A 26132-nucleotide genomic window follows, 5' to 3' on the forward strand; every position below is an offset into this window, starting at 1 on the left:
CTGCCTCTGCTCACCAAAATGTCAGCCAGCTCAGACCCCAGGAACCCCCCGGGTGGCACATGGCTGGATGGGGCTTCGGTTATATACCGGGCGTTGAACACTCTTTCGCAAGTTCGCACGTGACCTTTACGGGAACTTGGTGTTGCGTCCGGCACCAGGTGAGCGGCTGTTTGTGGGCTTGCAGCTGTTCGTTCATCCTTGAAAGCCTTGTTTTTCTCCCTCTCCCTCTTTTCTCTTGTGCACACAAGGTGTTCGACGATTTGCTTGTAAAGCTTCCCTTTTCGCGAGACTTCGGGACTTGTCCGTTGCTCGTTCTTTCGATCTAACTTTCTTTCTCTTTTACAGGTCCTTCGGGACCTGCGAGAGGTTACAAAGTGGCTGATCCTTGCGGAGCAAGATCGCAAGGGCAAAGCGCGACATAGGCAACGCAAGCTAAGTTCGCGTCTTTGCAACGAGGGTGACCCGCGACTTAGGCAACGCAAGCTAAGTTCGCGTCTTTGGCCGCAAGGGTGCCTCACGCCTTAGGCAATTCCAGCTAAGGTCGTGACATTGTGGTATCAGAGCGGGCAAGCTCTTCGATCGAACAGCGAACGAACTTCGCAACTTCGCCATGGCAAAGCATCGTGGCGAATCAAGCAAGACGGGGCAAGCCGGAACCTTGCCCCAAGCAGCCGCAGGTGGGCTGCATGTGCACACTCGCTCTCATGCTGTTGGAGCCGCTCACGAGGATCGCGGCAGCGAACAGGATGAGCGAGAAGTTGGCAACTCTCCGCGAGCGGAGGAAGCGCAATCTGGTGCGCTAACTGGGAAAAAGAGTCATAAGGAGAGACTCACGACGGCGGAAACCCGCCTGGATGTTCTGGAAGCGAGCATGGAGGAACTCTACCATGGCCAACAAAGACTTGTTGGGGTAGAGAGCTCGCAAGAGGAAGCGGAGTCCAGGATCGACAAGGTCGAGGCCCTAGTCGACCGACTGTCCGATGACACCAAGGACTCCGTGCAGCACTTACAAGATGTTGTGGCGGAACTCACGGCAAAGGTGGCTATGCTTACAAGGATGCTAAATGCGGGAGGAGGCAACACCCGCGTTGCACCGCCACAAAATTTGAGGGCACCTGAGCCCCATGGATATGGAGGGGCCAGAGATGCCAAGGAGCTCGAGAACTTTCTGTTTGACATGGAGCAATACTTCTGAGCTACGAGGCCCGATTCAGAAGACACCAAAGTTTCCATAGCAACAATGTATCTGAATGGAGATGCGAAACTTTGGTGGCGAACTCGTTGAGAGGAGATCCAACAAGGTCGGTGTCGAGTCGACACATGGGAAGACTTGAAGCGGGAGTTGAGAACTCAGTTCCTACCGGAGAACACAGAGTTCGTCGCAAGAAGGAAGTTGAGACAACTCCGCCAAAGTACCACCATCCGAGACTATGTAAAGCAGTTTTCTGCACTGATGCTGGACATACAGGACATGTCCGAGAAGAACAAGTTGTTCAGCTTCCTTGATGGTTTGAAACCATGGGCTCAGCAGGAGCTGAATCGAAGGAATGTTACCGACGTGGTCGGGGCAATTGCAGCTGCAGAAAGGCTCACCGACTTCGTTTCCTCTGAAGACCCAGCGAGAAGGAAACAATCTTCAAGCAATCGCCCTCCAAAACATTCTCGAGGGAAGGAGCTCGGGGGCGAACAAAAGAAGAAGAGCTCCCACAAAGGGCCGAACCCGAAAGGCAAGGCCTCAAAACCTGGAGGATGCTTCTTGTGCGGAGGACCGCACATGGTAAGGGAGTGCCCACAGAAGCAGGCACTCAACGCTTTGACAGCTTCCATCCACCCTCCCCGATCGGACAAGGGCAAAGCTGTTGCTCTTAGTTCGAGCAGTTCAGAATCCAGCAGCGACGATGAGGAGTCGCAAGGACCCCGAATGGGAGCAATGCGTCTATTGAACGCTATGCGGGGTCAAGTGGGGGAGAACATGAAGACGAAGGCACAAAAAGCAGGAAGCAGCGAGCTAATGTATGTGGACATTAAGCTGAATGGCCAAACAACCCGTGCAATGGTGGACACGGGCGCTACCCACAACTTCATAGCCGATCGTGAAGCACAGCGACTTGGGTTGACCTTGGAGAAGAGCCCAAGCCGAATGAAAGCAGTGAACTCGGAGGCCAGGCGAATCTCCGGGTTGGCGAAGGGAGTTCCCATCAGAATCGGGACTTGGAGCGGAAACACCAACATGATGGCCGTGCCACTAGACGACTTCCAAGTGATTCTTGGAATGGAGTTTATGCACGCGGCGAAGTTGGTGCCGATGCCATTCTTGAATTCCCTATGTATGATGGGAGGCGATGACCCCTGCGTGGTTCCCGTCTCTCGGAGAGGAACCAAGGAGCCCCAACACATCTCGGCATTACAATTGAAGAAAGGGGTGCGAAAAGGCGAGTTGACATTCGTGGCTGCTATGAAGCTAGAGCCACTCAACGAGGAGGCCATTCAAGAACCTGCCGTGGTGGCGAATGTCCTAAAAGAGTTCAAAGATGTTATGCCACCCGAGTTGCCGAAGACTCTCCCTCCACGCAGAGGCGTGGATCACAGTATCGAGCTGGAGCCAAGAGTGAAGCCTCCAGCAAGACCACCCTACCGCATGCCTCCACCAGAGTTGGCCGAACTCAGGAAGCAGTTAGGTGAACTGCTAAGCGGTGGTCTCATCCGCAGCTCAAAAGCACCTTTCGGAGCTCCAGTTCTCTTCCAGAAGAAACAAGATGGGAGCCTCCGATTATGCGTCGACTATCGAGCCCTCAACAAAGTAACGGTGAAGAACAAGTATCCCATCCCGCTCATCGCGGACTTGTTCGACCAACTGGGCAAGGCCAAGTATTTCTCAAAACTCGACCTTCGGTCGGGGTATTGGCAGGTGCGCATTGCTGAAGGCGATGAAGCGAAGACTACCTGTGTGACCAGGTATGGAGCGTTTGAGTTCTTGGTGATGCCTTTCGGCTTAACCAACGCTCCGGCCACATTCTGTACTCTCATGAACCAACTATTCAAGGAGTATTTGGATAAGTTCGTGGTCGTCTACTTGGACGATATCGTCGTCTACAGCCAAACGCTCGAGGAGCACGTCAAGCACCTTCGGACGATTTTCAAGGTTCTCAGGGAGAACACTTTGTTCGTAAAAAGGGAGAAATGCTACTTTGCTCAAACTGAGATCCTATTCTTAGGGCATCGAATCGGTGATGGCTCCATTCGGATGGACAAGTTGAAGGTGCAAGCAGTTGCGGAATGGCGAACTCCAAAGAAGGTGCCAGAGTTGAGATCCTTCCTTGGATTCGTCAACTACTATCGACGCTTCATTTCAGGATATTCGAAGCGGGCAACCCCACTGACGGAGTTGCTGAAGAAGGAGCAGCCTTGGAAGTGGTCTGACAAATGTGAGATAGCATTCCAAGATCTGAAGGCTGCTGTTCTGGAGGAACCAGTGCTCAAATTGCCAAACTATGGAGAGCCCTTTGAAGTCCTTACCGATGCTTCGGACTTTGCTATTGGTGGAGTACTCATGCAAGAAGGTCATCCGGTGGCCTACGAGAGCCGCAAACTCAACGAGACCGAGAGGCGGTATCCAGTGCATGAGAAGGAGATGACAGCGGTGATCCACTGCCTACGAGTTTGGCGACACTACCTCCTCGGGTCGCGATTTGTGCTGAGGACAGACAACATCGCCCTGAGTTATTTCCAAACTCAGAAGAAGCTCTCCCCAAAGCAAGCACGGTGGCAGGACTTCCTGGCTGAATTTGATATGGCAATGGAATACAAGCCCGGGAAGGCGAATGTCGTGACCGATGCGCTGAGTCGGAAGGTGGAGTGCGTGAATGCTGCACAACTGGAGGGCAGAGGCCAAACAAGTCAGTTACATTCCAACTTCCTTTCTCGAATCAGAGATGGACTGTATAGTGATCCCCAGGCAGTTCTCCTGATGCAGCTCATCAAAGAAGGCAAGGCACGACGATTTTGGGTCCAGGAGGGACTTGTTTACACAAAAGGGAATAGAGTTTATGTTCCCCGAGTGGACAATTTGAGGCGTGAACTCTTGAAAGAGTGTCACGATTCCCTTTGGGCTGGACATCCCGGCATTCACAGAACATTGGCTCTCGTGGAGAGGGCCTTCTACTGGCCAAAGATAGGGATTGATGTGGAGGAGTATGTTCGAACATGTCTTACTTGCCAACAAGACAAGGTGGAGCAACGGAAGCCGGTGGGACTTTTGGAGCCGTTGCCTGTACCAGAAAGGCCATGGGAGAGCATTTCCTTAGACTTCATATCTAGCTTGCCGCCTGTAGGGGGACTTGGATCGATACTTGTGGTGGTCGATCGGTTTTCAAAGTATGCAACTTTCATTGCTGCTCCCCTACACTGTTCAGCTGAAGAGGTGGCCAGACTGATGATGAAGGGTGTAGTGAAGTATTGGGGAGTCCCACACAATATTGTTAGTGATCGAGACGCTCGATTCCTGGGACAATTCTGGACCGAGCTATTCAAATTGTTGGGGTCAAAGTTATACTTCTCTACAAGCCTCCACCCCCAGACGGATGGTCAAACTGAAAGAATAAATTCGCTCTTAGAGCAGTATCTCCGGCACTACGTGAGTGCCAATCAACGAGATTGGGTGAAGCTGTTGGACATCGCCCAATTCTCCTTCAACTTGCAGCGGAGCTCTGCATCCAACAAGAGCCCCTTCGAAATTATCACAGGACAACAACCGTCGACTCCGCACACTATGGCAATTGGTTATACTGGGAGTAGTCCATCAGCCTACCATTTCGCAAAGGAGTGGCATCGAAATGCCGATATTGCGCGGGCTTACTTGGAGAAGGCGGCAAAACGGATGAAGAAGTGGGCAGACTTGGGAAGGCGACCACAAGAGTTCAAAGTTGGCGATTTGGTGTTGGTAAAGCTCCAACCAGCATCACTCCAATTCTTCAGGAAAAGAGTCCACAAAGGATTGGTGCGTAAGTATGAAGGGCCCTTCCCAATTATCAGCAGAGTAGGCAATGTTTCTTACAAGTTGCAGCTGCCGGCGTGGTTCAAAATTCACAACGTTCTTCACGCCAGCAACCTGAAGGCCTACCATTCGGATCCGCAAGATGCTTCTCGAAGTATTCCAACTCGGCTACCTCCCATCACAGCCTCCTACGAGAAGCGAGTGGAAACCATTCTGGCGGATCGCAAGATAAAGCTACCCAACGGAGCGGAGCAGACAGAGTACTTGGTGAAGTGGCGAAAGCTTCCCCGAACTGAAGCCAGTTGGGAGCCTGAAGACGCCCTGCGACATGAAGAAGAAGTCATCAACAACTACCAACAAGCGTCGACGAGGGCGTCGACAGTTTAAGTGGGGGAGAATGTCACGAACGGTCGTCGCGCACCCGCAACAACTCCGTTCAACGAACCGTTCGTCGCTCACACCCGCATGTACAGCTGCTTGACAGCATGTTTTCTTATGGTTTTGGGTCATTTTGCTTGTAAATATGTAAGTTCGAACAAGCTGCAGCGTTGCAAAGCGACCGTTCACCAAACTGAGCAAAACAGCCCCAAAACAGCCCAAAACGGCTCCGTTTTCGCGTGCCGCGGGAGGTGAGCGGAGTGCTGCCTCCGCTCACCAAAATGTCAGCCAGCTCAGACCCCAGGAACCCCCCGGGTGGCACATGGCTGGATGGGGCTTCGGTTATATACCGGGCGTTGAACACTCTTTCGCAAGTTCGCACGTGACCTTTACGGGAACTTGGTGTTGCGTCCGGCACCAGGTGAGCGGCTGTTTGTGGGTTTGCCGCTGTTCGTTCATCCTTGAAAGCCTTGTTTTTCTCCCTCTCCCTCTTTTCTCTTGTGCACACAAGGTGTTCGACGATTTGCTTGTAAAGCTTCCCTTTTCGCGAGACTTCGGGACTTGTCCGTTGCTCGTTCTTTCGATCTAACTTTCTTTCTCTTTTACAGGTCCTTCGGGACCTGCGAGAGGTTACAAAGTGGCTGATCCTTGCGGAGCAAGATCGCAAGGGCAAAGCGCGACATAGGCAACGCAAGCTAAGTTCGCGTCTTTGCAACGAGGGTGACCCGCGACTTAGGCAACGCAAGCTAAGTTCGCGTCTTTGGCCGCAAGGGTGCCTCACGCCTTAGGCAATTCCAGCTAAGGTCGTGACATTATGGTAGTGTTAAGTATACAAGAAAAGACTGCTGTAGAGAGATGTGGTGAGAATGTTGATATTGTATTGCCAGTTGTTTCTCTAACCTTACTACTAACTAGTCTCCGTTTGGATTTTATTTTTGTTTCTTCTGATGGACCTTAAGATCACAAAATATCCATGCTAGATTTTTTCCTGCATCAATCAATTCCAAGAAATTAGAGAGCAGATTGTAAGTGGAGTGAGTGATGCTAACCTTTTAACAGTGGAGGCAAGCATGTGTTGACTGGTTCGCATGTGGAAACGCGGTCTTCGTACGTGCTGTAGGCCGAGCAACTTCAAGGTAACGTGGGGAGCATCTTTTAAGACGACAACCTTGACTCTCTCTCTCTCTCTCTCTCTCTCTCTGCACAGGAACATTGAGAGAGAGAAAGAGAGAGAGAGGAATGGGGTCTTCCAACCATGCTTCAGCTTTGGTCGTCTGTGCTTTGGCCTTAGCCATGGCCTGCACCGCCGTAGCACAGAACACCCAGCAAGACGCTGTGGGCGCCCACAACTCCGCCCGGGCCGCTGTCGGCGTCGGTCCTGTGTCATGGGACGACGACATCGCCTCCTATGCTCAGAAGTTCGCCAACAAGCGCGTCGCCGATTGTCAGCTCGTGCATTCCGGCGGGCCTTACGGGGAGAACCTCTTCTGGGGCACCGGCGGAGCCTACACCCTGACCGACGCCGTCAACGCCTGGATCGCGGAGAAGCAGTACTACGACTACGAAAGCAACTCCTGCGCCGACGGTCAGGTATGCCGACACTACACGCAGGTCGTGTGGCAGAACACTACGGCCATCGGCTGCGCTAGGACACAGTGCAGCGACGGCAACGGCATATTTATCCTCTGCGACTATAGCCCTGCGGGCAACCTTGTGGGTCAACGCCCTTATGAGGAGAAGGCACAAGAAAACAATATACTGAGGTTTAGGGCTTTTTCCACTGCAGCATATTTGGTTGTCAAAATTAGTCCCTAATTCCTCTTCCTCATGATACTGCATGCATTCCCTTTTGGCAGCTTGATCGTCTTGTTCGAGTCGAGTAGTGTTCTTGGTGTGAGACAACTCTGACCTCGAATCCTGTGAAGCAGAAGAGGCAGGTGTTGATGTAGCAGATTCTTGTTTGTTTCCGCTTGCTGTGTTTCTTGAATAGCCGACTGCATCTCCATCTTCCACCATGCATTTAGGGAATATCTGTGCAATAAATGCATCGTTTCGAATGCAGCAAGCTTTCATGCCATTTATACCCCAATGATACACATCCGTTTGCAGACGAAGACAGACATCATACACTGCATCTCAACTCCATCTTCTCGCTTGCAACCCAGGATCTTCGTCGTTTATTACACCAAGATCTCGATCGCCACACTGCCTGTTTTATCTCAGAGTGCTCAGAAACTAGTCAGGTTTAGGGTTCGCAGACGATCGTGCACCAACTCATGCAGTTAATGCATCGGCTTCCATTCCTCCCTATATATATTATAACCCTGCGCATGCACCTGCAGCAGCGCCACAGTCGTGCTTGTTGTCCTATGTCAGATTCCGATGTTGAGGGAGAAGAAGAAGACCAGCAAGGGCAAGCAGAGGATAGAGATGAAGAAGATAGAGAACGAGGAAGCCCGCTACATTAGCTTCTCCAAGAGAAGGAATGGGATCTTTGGCAAGGCCAGTGAGCTCTCCACCCTGTGTGGCACAGACTTGGCCGTGCTCATCTCGTCCCCCACGGGGAAGCTCCATTCCTTCGGCAGCCCAAGCGTGGCCCTGGTCGTGGACCGGTTTCTTTCGACCGGGGTGGATCACTCCTCCGGTTCGGTTCACGAACAATCGCGGCGGGGGCAAACGATCCAGGACCTGAATCATCGGCTCATGGAGCTGGCGCGCCGGCTCGAGGACGCAAAAGCCAAGAAGGCGGCGCTCCAGGAGCGGCTCGAGGCGGCGGCTCGGGGTCTGGATTGCGAGCGGATCGATGATTTGGAGGGGTTGGGTTTGGACGAGCTCGATCGGCTTATGGAGTCACTGGGCCGGCTCAAGGCCCGGGCCAATGCCCGGACCGAGGAGATCTTGACGGGCAGCTCTCCCGAGCCGACAACCGTCGATCATGTCGGTCCCTGGCGGCATGGTGGAATCTCCACCGTCCACTCCGATTCGGACGGGTTGGGAGCTCAATGCCCGTCGATCCCGGTTCTTGCCATGACGAACCAATTTGACTCGGCAGCACCGCGATCGAACCCATTGATGGAGACTATCGATTTTTTAGATATTAATGGCTTGTTTGAAGAATTTTAAGCTCGTCATCCACGAAAAGTTTAAGTAATGTTATCGTCGAATTATTCATATCCTTAATAAGTGAATCTTAATATTTTTCTCTGAATTATGCTTATAATTGGGTTAAGTTTCAGAGGTATAAAACTTATGCGGTCATGTTAATAATTTAGTAGAAAACTATATAAGCTTACGCGATTAGTTTCAAAATTACTTAAAATTTCTCTTCAATCTGTTATATATAATAGTTTATTTTTTTTTATTTTTTAGTGTGTATATAAAAAAAATATAAAATTACCTTAACACCCTTGAATCAAAGTATTATCCACTTCATCTCCTTTCCAAAGTGTTCATATACCCACAATCCTCTCTCATAAATCACAAACTTTCATAATTAGAATCTAAAAAAAAAAGCAATATGCATCTCATAATAATCCATGACATGCATGGGGCATCAAACCCCATTTGAATTCTCAATTGATGATTGGGATTGTCCCACTCAAAGCACTTTGATACCATGTATTTTTGTCCTCTTTGATCATATCTCCCATGCCAAAGTGTTTGGTTGAAGCTTTTTGTTGGCATGAAACTTGAACTAGCCAAGTCTTTTTTTGGCTTCATGCCTACTTTCTATGGTGATGGAAAGACTTAGAGACATTGGTGATGACATGTACAAGGTCAACTTGGAAGACATGATAAGATACAAGGTCAAAAAGAAATCAATCTACTGCCCCCACTAGGCAATTAACAACATTATCAATCCATGTTGAATTCTAGACATGAAGATGAGTTTTTCTAGCAAGAAATATATGGAAACAATACTTCTTCATGGATTATTTCCTAATATGTGAATTTTAATTGGTTAAAACTCTAATTAAAATCACATACAAGAAGTTGAATCCTAATCTTCCAAGCATTCCTCATGTAAGTTTAAGCTAAAGCTTGTGCATGCCACCTACCTACTTCATGGCTATCACCCTTTTGTCTCCTACTACCACTTTGGAAAGAGAACAGTGGCACGGACAGAACTAAAGAGGAAGAAGAACAGGGACAAATCATCCAATCAATGATGACAAAGAGAAGAAGACAGCACGAATTAGGGTTTTCAATGGAGATGATATCACGTATTGCAATTGGCAGTAGTATACTACTTGATTCCTTTCCCATGTTCCATCATGAGATCAATCTCAAACACTGTTGGAAATCCAAGTTTAGGCACACTTTTCTTCCCTCAGGATCTTTCTTGTTTCTACCCCCAAGCACAAACTATACATGTTTATGCAGCATAAACTATACAGTTGATATGAGATAGGAATGCTTTTTAGTTGCCTTCATGCTTCATTAATGAAGCTATCAGCAGGAGGGAGAGAGAGAGAGAGAGAGAGAAGTATATATAGGACACTTCATGCTCTTATCTGTGGATCAACATTAGGTAATCTCATATTTGATGATGATAAGGTTGGGTTTTGGGACGTATGACATAGCATGGCCAGTGAAACAGGCATCAGCTCTCAGTTTAGTTGATTTGACATCGGAAAAGAAAGCTACCAGACATAGCTTTCCCTTCTCTCTCTTAACTCTTCTTCTTCCCTACCCCTCAAGATCTCAGTGCTTGACATGAAGTCGGTGAAATAATTCATCCAGCCACCAACTCCATTCCTCCTGCTTTAGAGCTGTGGCTTGTGTTTCTCTTGCTTCCTCTCTGTCTTTCACCGGATGGAGGAACTCTGTCACTTGGGCGGTGACTTTCTCTCGTCGACCACCACCACCACCGCCACATCAGCTCCTCTGCGGCCGAATACCGCCGTATATGGGCGGAATTGTTACCCAACCAGTGCCACGTTACCCTACCTTCAACCCGGAGCAGGTTCTTCTCGGCAAGCATCTCAAGTCAGAGCAGTGGAAGGACGAGTAGGGCAAGGAGAGATGTGTCCAAGTGATGCAGAAGACGTCCGGGCCAAGATCGTGTCTCATCCTCAGTATTCCAGCCTTATTGGAGCCTATATCGACTGCCAAAAGGTTTGATCACCCAACCCTACTGATCCGTAAAGCTCAATCCCGAAACCCTCTATATGCCATTTTGGTAGGTGGGAGCGCCGCCGGATGTGGTGGAACGGCTGTCGGCCATAGCTCGGGAGCTCCAGTCGCGCTGCACCCGCCGTCAGGGTTCTTCCTCAGACCCCGAGCTCGACCAGTTCATGGTACCTCTCTCTCTCTCTCTCTCTCTCCAAATCTCAATTGCGGTGCCAAAGCTAACGCCAAAGCGTATAATAGGAAGCATACTGTGATCTGTTGGTGAAGTACCGAGAGGAGCTAACGAGGCCATTACACGAGGCCACAGACTTCCTAAAGAGAGTCGAATCACAGTTCAACGCGCTCACCAACACTTCATCGCCGCGGCTCTTCTCCTTCGGTAAATATACATGTTATAGCCTTCATATCTCAGTGTTTGATTGTATCCACGGTGCATCTATTTGTCCGAGAGAGAGAGAGAGAGAGAGAGAGAGAGAGAGAGAGGACTGTAGTTTTCGGCAGTTTGATGTGTCGAAGGCTTTACCCTGCGACAGTGCAGTGCGGAATGGGTACAGTAACGTGACAACAGCTGCAGTGGAATCCTTACGTGGTGTTTGGTGTTTACGAGGAGGGAAGGGTTTCCCCTTTCACGCTTGGAAAGACTGAGGCGAGACCTGACTGATCTCTCATGGACAGCATCTCTGTCTACTCTAATGGCTTCTGCCAGTGTATCAACGTGAGATATGGGGTAGGAAGGAAAGGCGAGGCAGCCTACAGCATCTCCATCACCAGACTACACTGAGGGCAGTGTCCTTCTCCAGCTATCCCCCTCTGAACTCGTCTCTTTCCTGGGATTGCTATTTCTTAACTGTGGGTGGTAGATCGATCACACGAGAGAGAGAGAGAGAGAGAGAGAGAGAGAGAAGAACCTTCTCTCTGGTGTGCAATAAGCTGCCATTTCGGTGCTGACAAGAGCACGAGGGTCATCTTAGGGTTCCAAGGAGAATAATCCTACCATCATTACCCTTCTTCCTCCTACTATGTATTTTATTAGCAAACCAATTCTCTCTCTCTCTCTCTCTCTCTGTGTTATCAACAAGTCCAGCTGCTTTCAACTACTAGTTTGGGACTGCTAATTTGTAGGGCTGTAATGCTAAAGATAGGAATGCTTCATCTACAAACACTTTGAACATAATAATGTTCAAAGTGTGTGAGAGGAAATATGATGATACCGGTAGAGCACATTGCAAATTCTTATTGTTCTGAGTGAATAGTTGATCATTTGATCATTTGCACATTGCAAATTTGATCATTTGTTCGATGGGAAAAGATAGGTTTAATTCACTCGGTAATATTTTTTTTTCCTGGTATGCGAAATGCTTTTGTTGACCAGTTTGATTCAACAAAAGTTGTTGATTCATTCATGTCTCACAATTACATGGTTTTGTCTCCTTGATTATTTCTTCACATATTGTCCATCATATTTATAATCTTTTAAGGAAAAGAATTGTCAATGATGCTTCATCAAAATTATAGTTACATTGGAAAACTCTTCTTGTTCGTAAGAATAGTTCTTTTTTTATGAACAACATTTCTTTTTAGCCAAACAAGTTGTACAATAACAACAACAACAACAATAAAACGATAAGTCCCAACTATTTGGGGTCGGCTATATGAATTTTTTCGAGATCCATGCTCATGAGATCTGACATAGTTTACGTTGTTTGTTAGTTAGTACCCTAATGCAATTCTCCACCTATTTTCATATGGGCTTGGGACTGACATTGGCCAAACAAGTTGTAATTGTTTTAATTCACTCAACCTGCAACAAGATTAAACATCATAATCCAAAAATTAAACAAAAACAATACTTGTCTCTCGAAACATTAAGAAGCAAAAGTACCTCTAACCAAAGAACTATCAAGGATAGTGGAATTCCAAGGATTAGTATACATAAGTAGCTGAGAGGTTTCATGAAGCCAAAGAAATCTTCCAATTATGAACACTGCCAGTAATCACAGAATCTGCAGAGATACATATATAGTCCACTTAGTTCTATGCGACACAAGTACGCGATAGATTCACAAGGCCAGTGGAGCATATCATCCTCTAATATGATCATAATCTTCGTTATATCGCTTTATTCCATAATTCTTTAGCTGCACTATCTTGTTCTGTCATTATAGCCATAAGAACTTTAGATCGTAGTTGACAGTAAATAGATTTACGGTTGACCTCCACTGTATAGAAATGCCGATTTATGAGATAACATTTGGCTGTTAGAAGTTCATGTTCACTTAAAAGATGTTGTACATATGATTTGTTCCATCTTGATTCACATAAAAGTTAGATTTATATTCTTTTTTCTTCCAATCCTACAGCTTGACCACTAAAGCTACCAATATAAATCCAACTCCTCTATGACTAGGAACTACAGAGCTGCTGAATTCGTTGGAGAATTGCAGTTAAAGAACTTTTCCTGTAAATAAGTTGCCGAAGAAAACACACCAATTGTTATCCACAAGACTGGTCTGATACAAAAAAAGTTCCTTAAAAGGATTCACCAACACATAGACTATGGCAAAAGAGAAGAGAGAGAGAGAGAGAGAGAGAGAGAGAGAGTCTTGCAGGAACAGTTGTCTATATGAAAATCTCAAATATAAATAAATGAGGGATAAGGCAAAATTGAATGGTCTTGCCCTAAACAACAACTGTCTAGATAAAGATTGTTGCACGGAGGACCTAATTGAGACTGGCAGAGTAGATTACATCGGTATGAGACAATTGCACAATCACATGCAACCACAACTAAGACAGACAGTCAGCATCTTTACTATTTTAGGGCTAAGGCTATGCATAAGCAAGACACCGCAACATGATCCGTGGTTTCTAGCTAAACAAAATGGAGATGTGCAAGTAATTAATCATTGATATAAGGTGATTCGGAAAAATCAATATGAAAAAACATTGTATTAAAGCAAAATTACTGCTCGAAAGCGATGTGCAAATTAAGTTAAAATTTTAGATTCGTTGAGATTGACTTTGATTTTATTGCTGGTATATTTAGTTCTTGACACAGGGGATTAATGTTGATCAATCATCGCACTTGTATAATGCTTATGTATTTTCTGTTTTTTCTTCAAAAAACATTGCACTCTATGTTTTAGTTATTGACTTGTGATGTTTCTTTTGTCTGCATTTAGAGATTACACAAAGTTCATCACAAGATGAGTAAGTCCTCCTTTCTGTTCGATAGTTCCATCTCCTGTTGCATGTCTTGACTATAATCGCACTTGCGAAGTAAGTGCTACAAATAGGCTACCTAATTATTCTTGCATTCCAGTTGAATTTGTTGATAACTAGAGGAGTTCAATATGTGGAAACTTTGTATGAGATAGATGTTTCACTAAGTCTAATGATTCTTCGCGAGGGTGTTCTTTTGTTTTCTCTAATAAAAATAAGGAAGGGGCCTTTTATTGCTGATAAAATATGGATTCGATATACTAAATTCTTCCATGGACATCTTTATTGTTCATGTCAACAAACCATTTAGATATCATTGAACACAATATTAATATTGCTTGATTTTTATATCATACTACGGAATACGGTTTCCGTATGTAAATTGGTCTAGTTCATCACAGTGTCCTTTTCAAGCCTTATTTTCTTCAAGACAAAATGAATGACACAAAAATTGCTAAATAATTTCTTGTGCGAAAACATTCTCTGAAGTCCATTTGTTTTTGTCTAGCCTGTTATTTTTTATTTTTTTTTTCAGAACCTGCGGATGAGAGATGCGAAGGTGTCACATCCTCTGAAGAAGATCCAGACGCTAGCGGTGGTGGAGACATCGATCTTCCCTTGATCGATTCGCATGGTGAGGATAAAGAGCTGAAGCACCACCTTCTAAAGAAGTACGGTGGGTACTTGGGCAGTCTCAGGCAGGAGCTATCCAAGAAGAAGAAGAAAGGAAAACTGCCAAAGGAAGCCCGGCAAAAACTACTCAACTGGTGGGAGCTGCACTGCAAGTGGCCATATCCATCGGTATGAGTTCAATGTATCTTTGTGCACAATTTCCTCATCAAGACTGAAATAATCCAATTTATTACTACATTATGAAAAATAAACTTGAGTCATGCCACTTATATAATAAAAACATTAATTCGGATAATAATAAGGCATTCTGTTCCTCAGTGCTTGTCGGACTTCTATAAAGTCTAACATTATTTACTAATATATGGAGAAACCTTAGTGTCCCAATTATTTGAGGTCAATCACATGGAGCCTTTTCTGATTAAATAAAGCAACATCTTTAGTCAAATCAATAACACTTAAACGCTTATAGTTCTTCATAAAATTTCCTTATATTTTTCTCGACCTCTTTTCACACAACAAATTATGAACATATTCTTACGAATTTAAACAATTCTTGCTCATTTTATCATCTAACTAATTTTTCTAGAATGAGTATTTTTGTTTCTATATATAGATCCACCTCAACATTCTCATCGGATATAAAATTTCCATAGAGTGCCTACATTCTTAAGGTAAAAGCATGAGGAGCTGACACGGTGAGGATTCCACTACTGTAGTAGTTCTGTTGCTTGTCATTGCTACCTCTTATTAGATTCGTAGTGTGTCAATTGAGAAAGCTTTTAAATGTGTTTATAATGTTTATATGTTTACGACATGTCTATGTGACCAAACGCAGGAAACAGAAAAGGTGGCCCTGGCCAAATCAACAGGCCTCGATCCGAAGCAAATCAATAATTGGTTCATAAACCAAAGGAAACGGCATTGGAAACCATCGGAGGACATGCAGTTCGTCGTGATGGATAGCTTCCATCCGCAGAATGCTGCCGCCTTATACATGGAAGGACAGTTCATGGTTGATGGCCTTTACCGCACCGGTCCATAATTTCCGGATGCCTACTTGAAGAGTTCTGCACACATAACCATCGTATCGTCATTATATCGTCATTAGATTATCATTAAGTTCCTCGATGTTGTTTAGTTCGCCATAAAAATATCATGATTAAACTGTTTGTATTTGTAACTATAGTTCGTTCCATGGTGTCTCGATACCTGAAGTTGTTCTTATTTCATGTTGCATCATAGATGTTGGAGCTATTTCTGGTTCAAATTTTCGGTGTTTCTGCAGTGGGATTGTCAAAGGAATGTTCCATGCTAATTATAGTCTGTAATAAATGATAAAGTTCATGTTCTATTGTGATTGGTAAATGAAGCTGAAATCTTACTATTTTTCCTAATTGATAGGAAAAGGGAGAAAAAAAACTGTGATTTGTGTGATCAAACTTCACAGAACACTCTGCCAACATCCATCCCTCATCTCATGTTTAAGGAAATTGAAGTTGACTGAAATATCACTAGGAAACTCAGCCTTTGTCCTACATATGCATATCTTGACAGTTAGATATAAACAGCAATCAAAGATAGGATGTGTTCATGAAATGATGTATAAATTCCCCCAATGCACCAATAGTTGCTTGTGCTACTCAAGATTTGGCCGTTTTGCCGACAGGACAAGAACACAAGATGTTGAAATTGGAAGGTGAACAACAAAAAGCCCTTTGTCATCTTCAAGGATGACTGGTAGGACACAACAAGCATTCAAGAGTTGATGGATTGACAAGCACATGCCACGGCAATGATTGTGCAATTGATGTGATACATATATATATACATACATATATAAAAAAATTTAATAATGATATCCGTCCGAGATGAATGATCGAAATCAATTTGGTCCATTCCCTCATATGAAACACCTAACATGCTCCTAAAATATCGAGATGAACTTCTCCGACTTGGGTTAGTCGCATCCATCGAGATCTTTTTTTCGACACAAAGTCAGAACTATACAATGATATGCAGTGGCATAATAGACAAAATTTCTTCAACAACAATGAGAAAGAATTTAATCATGTTAGTAACTATTGGTACAAACTGTGATTTTATTTAGATGAGTCTAAATCAAATCAGTCAAGACTAACAAAGATTGAGATGGAACACACTAAAGCTTTTAAACTAATATCATGTTGAGATATTAGTTGGTTGAGTGTGAATCAAACTAATCAAATCTACCATATACAAATATTAGACACAAATGCAATCCAAATTCCAATAGCTTATCAAATCAAATATCATACATGAGACCAACACTCTTTTCATCTTTCAGCAGTCTTAGGCTATTCTTAGCCTGAGATCGATCTCAATCTCATACATACATATTTTTCCAATGATATTAAGACGAAGAATTAAGTTATAGCAGCCACAGTAAACATAAATTCCAAGGGAGAGATTTATAGACCTTCAACAACATCCCTCTTTTAGATGCTTAAAGAAATCATTTTAATAACTGCAATGCAGGCCTGCAAAGCTCTTCTGTCTTACCAAGAAGTCCATTTGTGCCCTGTCCCAACATTTTTAGATATGAGTAAAAAAAAACAATCATAAAATCAAAAGTATAGCCTTACTTTTTCCTGAACCAGTGAAAATAATATCCCCATCTTACAGACCATTAGACATGTACCATTGAGACATATTTAACATTCCAGCCAGCTTCTTTTGAACCAATGCTGAATGTTTTGAAACTTCCAAGAGCATGCAGTGACAACACATGCCACTTCAAAAGAAAGAGATGAAAACTGGAAAATTCACTATGCTTCAAACTTGGGCAAATCCAGTTGCAGTTCACTAGCGGCCGGTCAGAAATGCTAGCTTCATTCAATCTATTGGGATGACTACTTAGGAAGGCACAAAATTTCAGGTAGAAGTTTGTGACAATATTTGAGAATGGACGACTCAGGAAGCAATTTAAGTTGCAAGCAGAAGAGGCCTGGAAGAAAATAACCCAATCTCTGCTTTCTCAAGAGCAGACACAAGACATGAAGGATTAGAGCCAACAGCAAAAATAACCTGTAAATATCGAGAAATCATGGTCATCCATGAGTAAATCAGCAAAAAACAGGGGCAATAACCTTCGGTGAAGGATTTTAATGAAACAAATGCCAGAAAACTTCTATCAAGAGGTAGCCATTGTAAATCTTTCATGATGATCAGTTGTATATCTTCAGCCCAATCCTCTGAGCCCAAAAGTTCATGGCAATTCATAAATCTGCGTATTATGTAACTAAGATGTTGGTAATTTTCCAGTAATACAAGCTGCAGAATACTTCTTAATTTATCCTATGCTTTGACTAAGAAATATGATCAAGGAAACTAGTTTGGCTGCCTTCACCTGCAAACCCATAAGCTTGATTTCTAGGCCCATTCAGGAGAAAGAAACAGATGCATACTAAGAGAACATGGGACTGAGCAAGCATGTCTATGAAGCTACTCTTCCATTAACATTTGGATCCCATTTAAACATCATGGTATTGGGAATGCTTGGCATAAACCCAAAACGTCATCAAAGAAGATGGCAAATGCAAACCCGAGGATGCAAAACATATAGAAAGAAAGATCACTCCAATAAGCTGTATCTTTTACATTCAAAAAGTGGAACTTTTGCCTTCCAAATGAACACTACTCTGCAGCATCGCCTTCTATGTTCTTTATATCATTTTGGATGTCAGGTAAGGTTGACAGATCTGTTCGAGCATCTCTTTCTTCTTCTGTCACCATCCTATGTGAAGAACCAGCCAAGTCTCCCTCATCTGCACCTCGATTTTCATTTGTAGCTAGAGAAACATTGGACAGCTCTTCCACACTATTATGTCCAATGGTTGTGTTAGACTTCTGAAGTTGTTCCTCAACCACACTTTTCACGTTGGAGTTATCTTCTTTTGGACTTCCCAATGCAATTGTAGTGTTGTGATCCTCAACCAGCCTCGAGCTATGAGCTCCATTCTCAACATGCACAATATTAGCTTGACCTTCAGTTTCATTGCTAGAAACAGCTATTGGTGAATCAGTCTCCAGCTTCAATTGATTATCGGATACCCTTGCTATTGTAGAGTTGACCTGAAGCTTTGTTTGACTGTTAGGAGAAAGCTCTTCCCCAGTTTTTTCAGCAGTATCCTTGTTTACGGTTAGGCTATTGTTCTGAATGGTCTCATTCCCTATGGCAGCTAATACAGTCAGGTTCACATCATTATTACCCATGGGACCATCATCCATTCTGCCAATAGTATCTTTTGTCTCCGTATCATTCTCATTGTTTCGCAGTTGCTCTTCTTCCATGGTGTCAATTTTGCTGTCTATTTTATCTTCTGTTTCAGTCACTTGGTTTTCTTGGAGCACAGCACTGGAAGCATCGTCACTTTTGTAAATTTTTTCATGTGCCTCTTGAGAAGAACCCTCTTCATGTTCTTGGTCTTCTATGAACTCTCCTTCCTCAACTTGATCATTCTTGTCTTCTCCATCCTCAACTTGATCATTCTTGTCTTCTCCATCCTCAACTTCCTCATCTGGTCTCTCCTGATCATCCTGCTCATCGCCTTGCTCACTATCTTGCTCATCGATCACATCATCTCCAATCCCTTTGGCTTCTTCATCCTCTATGGCTTGTTGAGTTTCCCCATCTTCTTCTTCCTCGACTTCTTCATTTTCTTCCTCCTTGATATGAATCTTATCCCCAGGAACTGTTTCTTTGTTGTGGGGGAGGCCCTTCCTTCCAGGGTCCATAAAATCTGACTGGCTGTCGACCACATCATTTAAAACCCTTGTGTTTTGCTCACTAGATGCCTTTTTCTTATCATAAGTGTGCTTCATCTGATAAAGCAACCAGAAGCACACAGCAACCAAGAGACAAATCTGAAGAACATTTCTCACCTTAAGTCCTTTGTTGTTCCTCTGACTTCTACTAGATGCTTGTCTCAGCATGGTGATTATATTTGAAGACAATTCTCTGGAATTGCGTAGGCTGTCCAATTTCAGAATTAACGAACCCACAAAGAGACAAAGCACTCTGATAACACCCCTGTAGCTGATAGCTAATTATATCCCCTAAAAAGAACTCATTCAATGATTTTGCCGCAATCTCAAGCTGATCAAGAGAGGAACAATCGATGAGCATAAAAGTTGATTTTTTTTTTATTGAGTTCTACACAAGTTTGCAAAACCCTAATTCAAGCCCTAAAAAAATAGATAAATAAGTTGTCGATCAATTACTCTATTTCATTCAACAACAGGAATATAACCCCAATGATTCAGAGCCTAACAACTATTTAAGCTGAAACAGCGAAAACCCACCAAATCCTTTCAATGAATGATCAAGACAAAAAGGAAAAGGAATCAAAACACTCTTTCATGAGCATCCACCACCTCAATCCCGTCCCAAACCCCATGCAACATCGATAAAAAAAAACTTCCTTTTCATCTATACGATCCAAATCCTTTACTAAACTCCCCAGCAGAAGCTCAAACAAACGGGAGAAACACACAACAGGAAAGAACAATAAAAAACCAAAACATCATCTTTCCGCGGAAGACATCTCAGAGATGACAAGAATCCACAAACATCTGAGAAGTGGTGAGGAGGTTGAGAAGTACCTGAAGCTTGAAGGAGGGTTCTCTTTTCCCTTTCCTTTCTAGGGTTTCTTCGTGCAGGCTTGGAGAGGGATTCTTTCTTCGGTGGAGTACAAGCACAGTAACGGTGAGAGAGAGAAAGAGAGCGGTGCGGCGAACACGGCCATAAAACGGCTCTTAGTTGGACGTGAAGTATAATATATTGATCAACCCGCGTTCGAACCTGACTTTTTATTGGCCATTAATGAAGCGGGCCCCTTTTGAGACCCACAAACAAGTTCGGATCACCACACTATCGTAAGACAAACAGGTAGAAATAGAATTTTCTTAGCTTTTATCCACATTTTTCTTTTTTTAAGGTAATTACTATATATATATATATATATATATATATATATATATATATATATATATATATATATATATATATATATATATATATATAAAACCTGAAAAATATGTTCCTCTAAATAGTAAAATCATTCTTATATGTTATAACACATCCAGAGAATTTTGATTAATACTTTAAACCATGATTAGTACTAATTTAGGTAAGTTAAGAAAATTTATATAAATATAAAAATAACTAAAATGCTCTTTTTTTTTTTTTGCATCATGATTAGTTCTTAAATGATATTAACATAAATTGGAGCCTTAAATAATGATGAACTTAGTAGTTAACAGAGATCAACTACAATGGCATATACATAATATTTGAAGTATAGATCAAACATAAAATTTTAGAAGGATAATTACGAAAATCAAATAATTAATGCATTTCAACTAACTAAAGTTATTTCATCACTGTAACTCTATTATGGACTGCGCAGATAATAAAGCTTCATTCTTCTTTGTAAAAAGGAAAACACAGCATTCCCCTTTTCTTGAATCATCATGTGGATACAGTTTCTTGGAATGATTGCACAGCACAAGCAGCTTGTTCTTTGGTTCTTTGGTGACAAAAAAGAAAATTAGAATTCCTGTTTTGGAACTCTTATTCTGGCTGTTCCCTCTTCCCAAAACAAAAGCAACAAGGAAGAACTTGTCAAAACAAAAGCTGGATTACTTGAGCCTTAGAGACAATTCTCAGGTCCGTGAGCTATCTACTACTCTTTCCTGTATCAGATGGATGGATGTCAGCAATCCTCTCTGGGACTGCTCTTCCATTATCTTCAGTCCTGGCCAACACCTCAAAATGCATTATAGCCTTTGTTTCCCATGCATGGAATATTGAAGACTCAACCTCTCCATTAAGGAAAGTCCGTCTTCACATATGTTTGTGCCGACACCTGTCTGTCTTGATCAGTCTACTTATGCAGATAATTCCTTAAAACCCTCAAAGGTTTGGACAATGTGCTGATATGAGATCCATTGATCACATCAGATGTGGCCTAGACGATGCCGAACACAAGATGTTGGGGCTTCAGGGATGATTAGCAGGCCTGATGCCACAGGGTGCTAATGTTGGTGGCCGCAGTTGAGGGGAAGGAAGAGGAGATCAATTGCGTGTGGAAGGACAATAAACTTGGACTCTTCACTGCCACCACTGCATCATCTGATAGGAGAAACTTCTTCAGTGAACCAGCTTCCGCATCATGCTGCAGAGTGGTGAACAACAGCAAAAATCTTGTTTTATCACTGAGAACACCTACAAGGCCATTGGACATGTTAGTCGCCATGACAATAAAATCATCTTAATAAGCAAATCGTTTAGGGTCTTTGATTTAGTAATCAAGTAATGGTGCTAAAGTTACCTCATAATCACCACAAAGCAAAGAACATGTAAAAGAAGTGCAAACAATGCAGAGGGAATACTAACATTCTCATCGAACAAACAGAGTATATCCATTTAGAACATCAGAAAGGCATAAAGGGCACGGAATGTATGTCATGTAAAAATTTAAGAATCTCCAAGAATTGATCAAGATAGTAATTGCAAGTTCTGCCTTGTCATTCAAAATCATGAGGATATGTAGGTATGAAATCTCAGAGATATTTAAGAGTGTTTCATGGTCAGATCCACCAAATATCTAAATCTAAATATGAAAAGGATCAAAGAATCCAAGACTATACCCAAATTCAACAAGAGAGGTAGAACTTGGCATATATGTCAGTTGTACATGAAAACATCCTTTTCATAATAAATTTTAACTGCATGTAAACTATGTAAGGCTTAATAAACTCATCGATAACCAATACTAAAGACAATCAAGCATCACTAACAATTAACATGTTGATACGTTCTTGCATAGTGTAGATGCAAAACTTGTTGGGCAGTGAATGAATCTAGCTAGTTCCAAACCTATATTCGATAAGAAATTGGATACAAGTTGAGACTCTCTTTGAAGCCATTAAGAAAATCTTCTCATCACTTTCCTACACAGAGCTGAACTTGTTTCAGGGAATTACACCCGAAAAATCTAATGAGAATCAGGTTGCTGAGCTACACACCATGTGGAGTTACCCCATTCCATTTGTATTGAGAAAATTCTTAGAACTACTCCGATGATATCACCGAGTCTCGTATGACTTCACTAACACAAAAATCCTGATTACTTATGAATATATGAACTTAGTTAATAAGTTGCATTGGGGAAATTTTTACAACTACTCCAATCATATTAATGAGTCTATTGACTTCAGTAAGTCTTGATTACTTATAATGATTGCAATGTATCAGATAGTTGTTTTGTCAAATGAATAGATAAGCCTCTTTCGATAACTCTCCAGAGAAAAGTTGAATACGTACTTTTGGAGACGAAAGTTAAAATTTTGTGACCAAATACTGATCTATCTCACAAACATAAGTCTAATGTAACTGCAAACAAATCGTTCGCGAAAACAAGACGAAGGATTTATGTGGAACACTCGCTTACCGGCGATGAGAACCTCGTATCCGGAGTAGCCCGTCCAGGATCCATCGCTCCATTAGGGTGGGCGAGCTGAAACGCCGTCCCCTAGCATGTGGCTACCTCGCAATCTCGTCCAATCCCATTACCTCCTCCCGACCCTCCTTGTCCTCTAATACGACCAAAAACCAAACTACCACACAAGCAGAAGTCTAATATAAGTGGAAACGAATCATTAGCGAAAAGACAACGAAGGAATCACGTGGAGCAACTCGATTACCGGCATTAAGTCCTGTATTCGCAACTCCATTGGGGCGGGCGAGCTAAATAAGCCGCAAAACTGGAGAAACCCTAGCATCCGACTTCGTCGCAATCTCGGCCAACGCCGTTTCCTCCTCCTCCTCTGCCGCTGCCGTAAAGATTCGGCGGGCCACGAAATCCCCACCGCGTGACGCCCTCCAACAGCGCGATCGGAATCATCCTCTTCTCCATGTTGAACCAGCAAAAGAGATCCAAGGAAGAGAGCCATAGGAGATTTAAAGGAAACAAAAAACAAAAAAAAGGAGATACAAAGAAAAGAATACAAAATAAGCAAGAAAAAGGTCCCACCGAGATTTGAACTCGGGTTACTGGATTCAGAGTCCAATGTCCTAACCACTAGACCATGGGACCATTTGTGTCTTTATGGCCTACAAATTTATTTTATATCTTAATTTGAGCTATCATTCAGTGCATTTACTATTTATCTAATGTCAATACATTAATAATGATGAACTATAGGAGATTTCACTGCATTTGTCTCCTCCATGATAATGAGTTTGTCTAAACTTCCAGCAAGAACTTTGGTTCCTTCTCTTAGATCTACCAAACCTAGCTAGGTGGTGTTCTGTCTTGGTGTCCTAAGGAAGGCAGACTCTTCCATGGAGTACTTACTGACTCCACCCATTATCCTAAACTCTCAGTTCTTCATGTTTAGCATCATAAGGTTCTTTGGATTACTTCCCCTTCTTTCTACCTACATCCAGTTTTGTTTGTCCTCCATGAATGATTTGTTGTGCTTTTCAAAGGCACTGATGTCTTGGAGTTTTTCTTGTGGAAGGGCATGGATTCCAATAGCAGAGCTCTTTGCAAGGGACTGGGAGACCAAACATCAAAATGAAACTGCTGATGACATGAAACAATGACTGTGTGAGGAGCAACAGCATGCAAAGTAAGTAAGGTAGGGAGGAAGAAGCAAATGGTGTGTCAGAATCAAAGTTCTCACCAAAGTGGGGGTAGAACAGAGGTTTCTACCTTTGTTCTTTGAGGATTCATCTACAAGTGGGATGGCAAAAGTCATAAGCTGCAGCACAGACGCAGATGTTCTCGTCAAGCTATCAGAACCTTTGTTGGATTCACCTAAATGATATCTAACAGTTGTGTGACCATCTTATCATGCTTTATTTGATGGGCATTCACTTTCTACTTCCTTTCTTTCTCTTCCTATCCTCCATTCTTCTCCTCTGGTGAGTGGATGCTGAATGGATTCTGGGAGGAGTGGGGATGACTGTTGCAGCGATAATACTGCGGCTCAGTTTGCTCTAGGAATCATCATCTTCTGTAATACCAGTGTAAGTGGAGTCACCAGGCATTCCAAGAGAGGCTTTGGGGAACACGATGTAAACAAGCAAGCAAGAGATCATGCTTCACTGGTCATGAACAGAGATGTGGTGGAGTGTTGCTTTGGAAAAGATGAGCATAATCCACTTTCAACTGATCCACAGTATGCAGCATCTTCTTTGAGGAACACAAATCTGCACATGATAATGGAGATTAATTACAAGCATAGGCATGAGTGGTTTGCGTGTCTTCTGTCCGTTTCCTCCATCCATTGCTCTTTTCCCATTTCCAATGAAGCATAGGCATGAGTGTTTTGTGTGTCTTCTGCGAAGGGGGTGCAATGAAGCCAAGGCACTCATGGCGAAGCGTGCCAGCGTTGTCGCCGCCCCTGGCTGCGGTGGTGCTCCACCCTCAAGGAGCGTCCCCACGTGCTCCTCTGCACTCTGCAGCGCTATATGAATCAAACTCCTCGGTGTGTCCATTGCATGACCCTCTCCTTCCCCTCCTCCCCACAGAAAACTCATCTCTCTTTCTCTTATGGAGGTTGAAGCCCACCACGCTCACCTCTTCCGCTCCCAACTCCTAACAAATAGGTACCGACTCCCTTCGTCTCTTCTTCTCTCAGGCACATACCTACTGTAACATATGTTAGCTTATGTGCAGTGAAATCATCGGCAGTGAAGCGGACCAGCCAGGTACGTACGGGTTGCGGGAGGGAGTCGTCGCGCCGGTTGCCGATGCTGCCGTTGCGGCGGCAGCGTCGAGGAAGCGGCCGCGCCCACCATCGTTTCTTGGCGGTGACGGACTCTGTTACGTGCAGCAGCAGATGTGGGACTTCGATCGCCTCGTCTTGCAACACGTAATTCTCCTGGCTTGGACGTGGATGTCGGGAAGTTGCGGTTCCTGATGGGTTGGAATTGGAATGGCAGGCGGAGAGTGTGCGAGCGGAGCTGGCGGTGCGTCGGCATGGGTTCGCGAGGCGGGTCGTGGTGGCGTTGGAGGAGGGCGTGTTGGAGAGGCTCAAGGCCAAGGAGGAGGAGATCGCGAGGGTCGGGGAGCGGAACTGGGCGCTGGAGGAGCGCATCAGGAGACTGCGGGTGGAGAACCAGGTGTGGCGGGACCTGGCGCAGAGAAGCGAGGCGGCGGCCAACGTGCTGAGGGCCAACCTCGAGCATGCTCTCGCGGCGGCGCAGGTGAGGACGGAGGAGGAGGCTACGGCCGAAAACGCCGAGTTCTGCCGCTCCGGAACCAACGAAGAGGGAGAGGCCGCCGTCGGGAGGGGGTGGGGGACAGCCTGCCGGAGCTGCCGCGAGCGCGAGCCGTCGGTGCTGCTGCTGCCATGCCGGCATCTGTGCCTCTGCGCGGCGTGCGGCCCCGTCGTGGACGCCTGCCCCGTCTGCAGCTGCACCAAGAATGGCAGTGTCCAAGTGAACATGTCTCGAGTCCAAGAAAGGTAAAAAGTACTGCACACACGATTATTCTCGTTCTTTCCTCCTCCTTCCCCAGCGTCAGTATCTTCTCCTTGGTTGATTCTGTTTCTGTTCTTCCTAAGAAATCAATTTTTTCTTGGATTATGTAAATATACTTCATGAACATAATATAAATGCAAATGAGTCAAGTCTCTTCTGCTAAATGAATGAATCCAAAGCCCCCCCCTTCCTCGAGGAAGAAGTTTGGATATGCTATCCGAGGGTGGGATATGCTCCTCG

The 26132-nt window shown here is 44.1% G+C and overlaps 5 protein-coding genes, 1 long non-coding RNA gene and 1 other non-coding gene across 7 annotated transcripts; 4 read left to right on the forward strand and 3 right to left on the reverse strand.

Moving 5' to 3' along the window:
- The first annotated feature begins 6430 nt into the window (after positions 1-6430).
- On the forward strand, positions 6431-7428 carry LOC135586233 (pathogenesis-related protein PRB1-3-like). Its single transcript, XM_065179943.1, has 2 exons — positions 6431-7134; positions 7228-7428. The coding sequence occupies exons 1-2, from the start codon at positions 6611-6613 to the stop codon at positions 7277-7279; spliced, it is 576 nt and encodes a 191-aa protein (XP_065036015.1). The 5' UTR covers positions 6431-6610; the 3' UTR covers positions 7280-7428.
- Positions 7429-7753: 325 nt separating this feature from the next.
- On the forward strand, positions 7754-8494 carry LOC135672231 (agamous-like MADS-box protein AGL29). Its single transcript, XM_065180689.1, has one exon. The coding sequence runs from the start codon at positions 7754-7756 to the stop codon at positions 8492-8494; it is 741 nt and encodes a 246-aa protein (XP_065036761.1).
- Positions 8495-9958: 1464 nt separating this feature from the next.
- Positions 9959-15753, forward strand: LOC135671760 (homeobox protein rough sheath 1-like). Its single transcript, XM_065179944.1, has 5 exons — positions 9959-10489; positions 10558-10671; positions 10745-10883; positions 14262-14527; positions 15195-15753. Exons 1-5 carry the CDS (start codon positions 10187-10189, stop codon positions 15399-15401), a joined length of 1029 nt encoding a protein of 342 aa, XP_065036016.1. The 5' UTR covers positions 9959-10186; the 3' UTR covers positions 15402-15753.
- A 2077-nt stretch (positions 15754-17830) lies between these two features.
- On the reverse strand, positions 17831-20134 carry LOC135671761 (uncharacterized). Its single transcript, XM_065179945.1, has 2 exons — positions 20000-20134; positions 17831-19493 (listed from the first exon to the last, which is right to left on the reverse strand). The coding sequence occupies exon 2, from the start codon at positions 19328-19330 to the stop codon at positions 18032-18034; it is 1299 nt and encodes a 432-aa protein (XP_065036017.1). The 5' UTR covers positions 19331-19493; positions 20000-20134; the 3' UTR covers positions 17831-18031.
- Positions 20135-20785: 651 nt separating this feature from the next.
- On the reverse strand, positions 20786-23346 carry LOC135672649 (uncharacterized). The gene is made up of 3 exons (XR_010513038.1): positions 23105-23346; positions 22852-23017; positions 20786-21623 (listed from the first exon to the last, which is right to left on the reverse strand). It is a non-coding gene; the product is annotated as an uncharacterized LOC135672649 (long non-coding RNA).
- Positions 23347-23424: 78 nt separating this feature from the next.
- Positions 23425-23496, reverse strand: TRNAQ-CUG (transfer RNA glutamine (anticodon CUG)). Its single transcript has one exon. It is a non-coding gene; the product is annotated as a tRNA-Gln (tRNA).
- Positions 23497-24398: 902 nt separating this feature from the next.
- Positions 24399-26031, forward strand: LOC135672650 (probable BOI-related E3 ubiquitin-protein ligase 3). The gene is made up of 3 exons (XM_065181145.1): positions 24399-25016; positions 25087-25282; positions 25353-26031. Exons 1-3 carry the CDS (start codon positions 24961-24963, stop codon positions 25878-25880), a joined length of 780 nt encoding a protein of 259 aa, XP_065037217.1. The 5' UTR covers positions 24399-24960; the 3' UTR covers positions 25881-26031.
- The last annotated feature ends 101 nt before the right edge of the window (positions 26032-26132 follow it).

The sequence above is a fragment of the Musa acuminata genome, chromosome BXJ1-4 (genome assembly GCF_036884655.1).
Source record: "Musa acuminata AAA Group cultivar baxijiao chromosome BXJ1-4, Cavendish_Baxijiao_AAA, whole genome shotgun sequence".
Classification (NCBI taxonomy): Eukaryota; Viridiplantae; Streptophyta; class Magnoliopsida; order Zingiberales; family Musaceae; genus Musa; species Musa acuminata.